Source organism: Barbus barbus (genome assembly GCF_936440315.1).
Source record: "Barbus barbus genome assembly, chromosome: 24".
Taxonomy (NCBI): Eukaryota; Metazoa; Chordata; class Actinopteri; order Cypriniformes; family Cyprinidae; genus Barbus; species Barbus barbus.
The window spans coordinates 21,085,285-21,093,188 of NC_136752.1; the positions used below are offsets into that span (position 1 = coordinate 21,085,285).

At 37.6% G+C, this 7,904-nt stretch overlaps 1 protein-coding gene across 2 annotated transcripts; it reads left to right on the forward strand.

Annotated features, from left to right (window-relative positions):
* LOC306843815 (paired mesoderm homeobox protein 1-like) lies at positions 1-7,526 on the forward strand. Of its 2 annotated transcripts, XM_079375492.1 has the most exons (5): positions 234-905; positions 3,606-3,781; positions 4,846-5,027; positions 5,787-5,848; positions 6,042-7,526. In XM_079375492.1, exons 1-5 carry the CDS (start codon positions 659-661, stop codon positions 6,095-6,097), a joined length of 723 nt encoding a protein of 240 aa, XP_079231618.1. In that variant the 5' UTR covers positions 234-658; the 3' UTR covers positions 6,098-7,526. The 2 variants fall into 2 exon arrangements, with proteins under 2 accessions (XP_079231617.1, XP_079231618.1); XM_079375491.1 differs by lacking the exon at positions 5,787-5,848 and having other exon boundaries at positions 1-905.
* Positions 7,527-7,904: the final 378 nt, after the last annotated feature.

Sequence of the window (7,904 nt, forward strand, 5' to 3'; positions counted from 1 at the left end):
AGGAGGGAGAGGGCTGTTAAACGTCAAAGACAGCACAAAGTCTTTTGCCACGTAATTACGAGAGCCTTTCAGCTCCATCTTCTCTCCCAGGGGTCTCAATTTTTCATTTACAATCTACTCCATTGCATGCCAGTGAGCGCTCCGTTTGAAGTGCCAGAACGCGCGCGCGCGTGTGTGTGTGTGTGTGTGTGTGTGTGTGTGAGTGAGCAGAGAGCACGGCGTGGAGCAGAGGAGAGAGACAACAGCTTCGGGAAGGCGGTGGAGTGTCCTGCCTCCTCTCGCTGCTTTACACACATGCATCTGAAAGGCATCAGCATTTCTGGATCAGCGCTCAGTCAACAACTCAGTGGAGCTCTGGGAGTTTTTTCTTATTGAACCGACAATACTTTGCAGAAAGAGATTATATGGCTTTGAATGGACGCATTCAACAGACTTCGTGGTCTTTATAGTCCTATTAAGTTCCACAAAGTTTTAGATCAAGCTGAAACATTGCTCCACCTGGATAAGTAGCTATCATAGTGAGCAAAGGCAGCTAAGGCATCGGTTTGGAGGCGCTGTTCCTTATGAGGTTGTCTTCAAATTTACGCAAGGAGGACCTGTTTGGTTAACCTAATACACTTGCCCAGTTTTTTTATTCCTCTTGTATCGTATTTGCGTCATGACTTCTAGCTATGCACATGTAATGGACAGACAAGCAACCATATCCAGCAGACTGGAGAGTCCCATTACAGCCAACCTGGAAAACCTGCAAGCCAAGAAGAACTTCTCGGTGAGCCACCTGTTGGATCTAGAGGAGGCTAGAGAAATGGTCGGTTCTCAGGCGGACGAAAGTGTTGGCGAAACGGGCAGGACTATGCTGGAATCTCCGGGTTTAACCAGCGGCAGTGATACAACACAACAGGAGAGTAAGTCTGCTCACACTCCCTTGGAAAATCAAGTGTTGTTGTAGACATAGGCTATAGAGAGAATCGGTAACATTTAACACAATATAAAATTAACTGGTAGCCTACATTTTGCCTACAAAAATAGGCTACTGTCAAATTTTAATGGATAGTCTATTTGATTCTGTAGCCCAAAGTAGCAAGAAACTGGATTAATCATTAAATTGAATTTATGATTTTTAAATGTACAGGCCTAATACTACACAGTTTAGCAAATGTGTAGACATGCAAAGTTTCTCTCCAGAAATAATACTAGCAGAAAAAATAATTCCGCATGAGAAAAGTTTATGGGTCGTGAACGCATTTTCATAATTTATGATTGCTGACATTCCAGCCCGTTGTGCATTACTGAATATATGGCCCCGTAAACATCGCGACATTTGTTCATTTTTATGAGTAGAACTGCTTCCTGAAATTGACCTTATTTTATAATTTGCTTTAGCCTATACAGTAATTATCAGACCATTTGGAACGGTGAAAAAAAGTTATGAATAACATGCACGTCTCTGTAATTTTTCATTTTTTTTGGTCTAAGGAAAATATTAAAGATAAAAAGGGCGCAAGAAAAATCCTACAGAAAAATCCTAAATCTACTTTCTGGACCTTTTCAGTTCATTTAAACACTATAATTTGTCATCATTATCCTGCATTATTCCATTATTTATGTGTACAAATATAAATCGTGTTTTGCGGGAAAAAATATTTTGGCCTGTTGCTTTCTTTCAAACTTAGGCTATGTTACAGTGGAATTATTTTATTAACCTAAAATTTAGCTATAGGCCCTACTTTTTACATTACACTTTCAATTTTTTATTTATTTATTTATTATTATTAAGTATTATTAATCGTATCACATTAATTATTATTATTATTGCCGCTCTTATACGTTTTTAGTATTATATGTAGGCTATAGTGAAATCCACAATAAAAAAAGAAAAAGTTTTTTGCCAGCTTTCTGTTGTTTTTTCGACCTATAAAACGTCATGTAGCCTACGTGTATGAAACGTTTGTCGTTATTATTGCATTGTTTGACATGAGTCTGCATGTTGTTGTTTTCTTTCGTTTATTCCCCTGCGCGCGTGTAGAAGCTTAAATACAAATCAACATTAGGCCTACTCACAAAACTATCATTTCAAACTCTGAGAACGTGAGTTTGCTTTTGGATTATAATTTACATATTAACTAAGTATTTTATGTTTTTTAAGGACAATATTTTGATGAAATTTCCCCCCAAAATGTAGGCCTATTCGTTTCTTATCGTTATCATTGTATGAGGATTGTTCCAAGATACTGAGAAATTACAAATACACGGAAATCAGAATGAGGTATTCAAACACAATGTAATAGTCTTATTTCATATTTTGTAAGAATCCATTCACTCGTGTGTTATTTGTCAAGTGTTTTTCCTAAAACTCTTGGACTCATTTTGTAGAAGCTTTTTTAAGCATTTCCCAAAACAAGCTCAATGCCCCATTAAACCGCTTGAGTTTTCATTTAAATATAGCAAACAGGAAGTTGAAATAGTAATTAAACTGACCTTTACAATCTGAAATTGAACCAATAAAATGCTGGCATTTAACAATCTTTCCAACAGGCCTAAAGGGCCTATACCCCCTGCTATGCCTAGGTCAAATGTCAGTGTTCATCTTGTGATCCTTTTGGAAAATTATGGTGTGGAACTACTGTTGTCATGAAAAGCAAAGGGATGGCAACCCCATAGGCTGCAGTTTGTCTGTGCTGTCAGTTGAATGATTATCGAGTCTCATGAGAGTCTAAGTTACTTCTGTGTTTTTGGCTGTAAAGTACTGATGGGAATAGGCTCTTTAAACATTGTTTCAAAATATTCCTGTTTTGATTATTATAAATATTCCTTTTCTATATTTTATTTATTTGCGTGGTTGCAGAAGTACCAGTGAAACAAACGGTGGACATTTTGCATTTGCTGTTGGTCAGATTAAAAAACAGCAGAAATAGTTTCTGTACGTTTATAATTCTCTCCTTCAGTGCAAACTGAAGATGAAACATGAGCAAGAACAAAAGCTCTGTTTTTGGGATCGCACACAGAGTTTGTCTAAAGAATTCCATGACAAAAAGCAAAAAAGTTATATTTATAATGACTTGAGGGGGAAAAAATGTAAATTATCCCCTCTTGTGGGTTTATGGTCTTGTGAGAAATGTCTAGGCTCATTACAAAACATTTTTCATTAGTTACATTGTACAGTAATGATTACTAGTTTAATAACTGGGATCACTTTACTGGTTGCAGTGTAAATTTGTGTTAAATGTTATTTTTAAAGTCATTGTAAAACACTACAAAGGCAAAAAAAAATGAAATATCTTTTAATAAATAGTTGCTTATGATTTATGCTTTGCAAAAATATCTAAATACATATATATATACATATATACATATAAGCACACACACAAACACACACACACACACACACACACACATATATATATATATATGATTTCCTTTAATATTAATCCCAGAAAAATCTTGTTTTATTTTTATTTTTTATTTCTAAATCAACAGCATACAAGATAATAAAAAATGGCTATAATAGTAACATAATGAGAACCAAACACCTGCCGATGGAGATTAAATTTGAAATATCTAAAAGCTTCATCTCCTGAGATAAATTTATGTGTGTGCTTTACCAGATGAACAGCTGAACTCAGAAGAAAAGAAGAAGCGGAAACAACGGAGGAATAGAACTACGTTCAACAGCAGCCAGCTGCAAGCGCTGGAGCGAGTGTTTGAGCGGACACACTACCCAGATGCCTTTGTTCGAGAAGACCTGGCACGCAGAGTCAATCTCACCGAAGCTAGAGTTCAGGTAAACTTAACACCCCACAATCAGGTCTTTAGTTTACTACTTGATTAGAGAATGCATCAATTTTGAGAATTTAATACAAAACGGACTGAAACTTTATGCATAATACCTCAAAATTAAAATACGTTTAGAAATAAAAATGACCAAAATCAAAAGATTTAACACTTACCTAATTCAAGGTTTCAGCAAACATTCAGTTACAGATGTACGTGATGGTAACACTGAAGCTTGGTGTTGTCATCGGCCCTATCGTCAGAGTTCAGCATGATTGTTTAAAAATCCTCAACCGATCACTCTGCCTCTCAGCACACATGCTGTAGGCCGCAGCCAGTCTCCACATTCTCCTGTAATGAGATTGTTTTTGTAGAAAGATGGGGATTATTCCCGTTTATAGATCAAGAGAAGGAAGGGGAGAACGAAAGGAAAGAAATAGAACAAACACATCTGCAATTAATGTGTCCCAGAAAGGGAGCAATACAGAAATGCTTTGATAAAAGAGACTTTGAGCTCATTCCTCAGGCGCTGCGTAACCGGATACTGTGCCTCCACCAGGCCTGGTGCTGCAGCCAAAGCTTCGAGATCTGGGCTTCCCGCTCTGTCTCCAACCATGTTTCACAAGCACGTTTGCTCATTCTTCAAACCTCTGATCTGTCCTCTGCAAAAAAGGTGTACATGTGTGCACCAGCGGATCAGGAAGAATTTAAAAAAGTGCAGAAAAATATTGTCCTACAGAGCTATGTCAAGCCTGAAACTGAGAAAAAAAAAATGATTGCATTTTGATAGATATAATATCAATCTTCACACTCTTGTTTTCTGAATCTGATCACAGCTGAGCCAATCATGTGAATCAGGAATTATTTCAAGGAGAAAAATGCATCATCTAAGGTCACAGAACACAAAAAGTTCTGAAACGTTATAGCTTTGATCTAGCATTTTTTGTTTTCGACGCAGGCAGCTGTATCTTGAGTCTAAGAATCTGCTTTGCTCTGCAATTTATCTTTCATCGCTGTGCACTAAATATCCAGAGTAACCACCATACTGTGTCATTTCGGCTTGTGCTCTCATAGGTGTGGTTCCAAAACAGACGGGCAAAGTTTCGGCGCAACGAGCGGGCGATGCTGGCCAGTAAGAATGCTTCGCTTCTCAAATCATACTCAGGCGACGTAACGGCGGTGGAGCAGCCTATCGTCCCCCGTCCCGCACCCCGTCCAAATGACTACCTGTCCTGGGGGAGCGCAGCCCCGTACAGGTAACTCTCTGAATCCTTCTCATCAAAACGCTCTGGTTTCATTTCATTTCCTCTCTGTATGTCTCTTCTGCTCTCCCGCTGTGACTTCATCTTCTCCAGGTTGCCCATGTTTTCTTCTTCCAAATGTTTTAGATTAGATTTTTTTGTACAATTTCATTCTTAAGCTCTTTTGTTTTCCTTCAAAATTTTGGTGGAGTCGGAGGGCCGCGCTGGCAAATAAGCCGAAACGGCAATGCCCTGCTTTTCCCAGCAGTGTTGTGTAGGTCCAAATGGTCCAAAGTAGCACAAGGACTGGCTAGCAGGTCGTTTTCTGCCACTCTTTGTGAAAGTGATGGTGGGCCGATCCCCTGATGATGAAGTGATAATCTGAAAACAAACCATATTAAATCCGCCTGTGACCCTCATGACCTTTGGGCCATAGGATACAAATTGACTTTCAGAAGGAGAAAAGTCCATTGGGCAGGATTTTTTGTGACTCTAGCTACACTTTGGTTATGATTTACAGTAATATTCATTCTTACAAGCCGTATAGAGTAACTAACCCTGCCACTCCGGCCAAATACCTTTTTCCCAGCAGCTGAAATATGCAACTCGACCGGGAACACTTTTTTGCATGGATACGCATTTGACCAGCGATCATGCCAGTAAAACGAGCTTGCACAATTTCAACGCACACCTAACGCATTACTGTGCACGCATAATGCATACATATTAATGCAGTATTTATGAAGAATTATTAACTATTTATATATTCTTAAGCTGGTACCCAAGGCCGGAGGGAGGGCCAATGCGAATGCCACAGAAAATGCTGCCCACAGAAAGCAAGTACTTTTTTAATTTATTTTTATGGTTTATCATTTAAATTGAAAAATTAAGCACTATATTTTGAATTCACATGAAGACAATAACCATTTGCATTTTTTTTATTTAATTTGGGGTTTATTTGTCATCAATTGAATTTGAAATGCGTTTAACATTAAAATTTATATTGACTATCTCCTGTCTTATTTTCAGCACCATGGCAACCTACCCACCCACTTGTGCCAACACCACTTCCACCCAGGGAATGAATATGGCCAACAGCATTGCTAACCTGAGACTGAAGGCCAAAGAGTACAGTCTCAACCAGGTGCCCACTGTCAACTAAGCCTGAAACAGGGGACAAGATAAGGGGACAAAGAGAAGCAAGAGACGTTGAGAAGAGAAGAACGCAGAGGAGCTGGATTAGTTTGGCTTTCTGCAGTGTCAAGAGCAAAGTGGATGTGACTTTTCGCCCCCTCTTAAAACAATGGAATTGCATTGTTGTCCCTCTCATTTGGCTTTTTTCTTCATCACAGATGAAGGTATGTTTTTGAGAAACTTAATCTCAGTTTGTACTGATCCAAAGATTGTAAAAACAGCGCAGGGTCTGCTCTTTGGAGAACAAATCAACAAGCAGGGCTCCGCTAAATCTGTAAGAAGTGGCAGACGGAGCGTCTGGATGCTATAAGCTGTTCTTTCCTTGTTCTTTTTTGCCTTTATTTTGGGTCGACCAGACGGAAAGTAAAGACACTTTCATGGCAAACAATGGAGGACTGTTGCTCACCATTCACCACTGAATGGTTTAAATTACACAAAACGTTTAATGCTGAGATTTGGCAAAATACTGACCCAAAATGTCTCCATGTCTACATCCAGTAGAATAAAGACACATTTGTGGACTTTAGTCAGTAAACAGGAGATGTTTAAAACTATCCATGCTGATGGAAGCATTGAGGTCGGATTACATCTTTTAATGCCACTGTTTAAGGTAAATACTGTGCCCCATGGTGACCTATGTATCCGCTCACAGTACATTAACACATTATGTTTCAGTTTTTTCCAAAGGTGATGATTTTTTTTAGCAGTTATATTTTCCTTTTTATATTTGGAAACCATATAGTAATAAAACATTTTCAAGCAATAAATCTTATACTATTGTGTTGAATCCAGCAGCTGAAGAGGCACGCATATATGTTTTTGCTAAATGCTCATTATTGAGAAACTGTTGCAGGCAGCAGTATTACTTCAACATGACCTTACAAAATATATCCGTATGTAACATTTCTTGCATTATGTTAGTCAAAACACCAACGCTACAAAATAAATAATCCAAAATGAATTGTTTCATATTAATAGATTTTGATGGTCATCAGTGTGCTTTCAATTGTGTCTGACACTATGTGAAAGAAATATGGGTTTTTAGATTTATCCTACGATACACCTAGATTATTTCTGACTGTTCAGATTTTTTGCAGGTTAAGTATTTTTGTAGAACACACTAGGCAACACACCTGTGTTATTAAAAACAATTTTAGAGAATCATACGATACTATGCAATGCCGCTAAGCTATGCTTATCTGGTAGTGTTGATCCTGTCTAAACATCTCAGAACTTTTTATTTTAGCAAATGTTGATTCCTCATGGTTTGCCCATGTACAAAGAAAGAACATGCCCCACTAATTAAACCAAATTCAATTTATGTACTGTTTTTTATTCTTATTTTATTTTATTTTGCATTGAGTGAAGATTAGGCATAATAATTAACCCATATGTTTCAATTGATTATTCTCAATTGAATTGCAAATCAAATTCAATTTATGTACTGTTTTTTTATTCTTATTTTATTTTTTGCAGCGAGTGAAGATTAGGCACAATAATTACCCCATGTTTCAATTGATTTAATCTCAGTTGAATTGCAAATTCAATATTTTTTTTGACAGAATCTCAGTGCATTATCATGTAGTGTTATATTTTTCTTTAACATCTGTACTGAACATGTGTTACTCAAAATGTTAAGAACAGATTAGAGCCTAGATCTGATACACACTGCTTTTTGACCATGAATTTCAGTTTTGA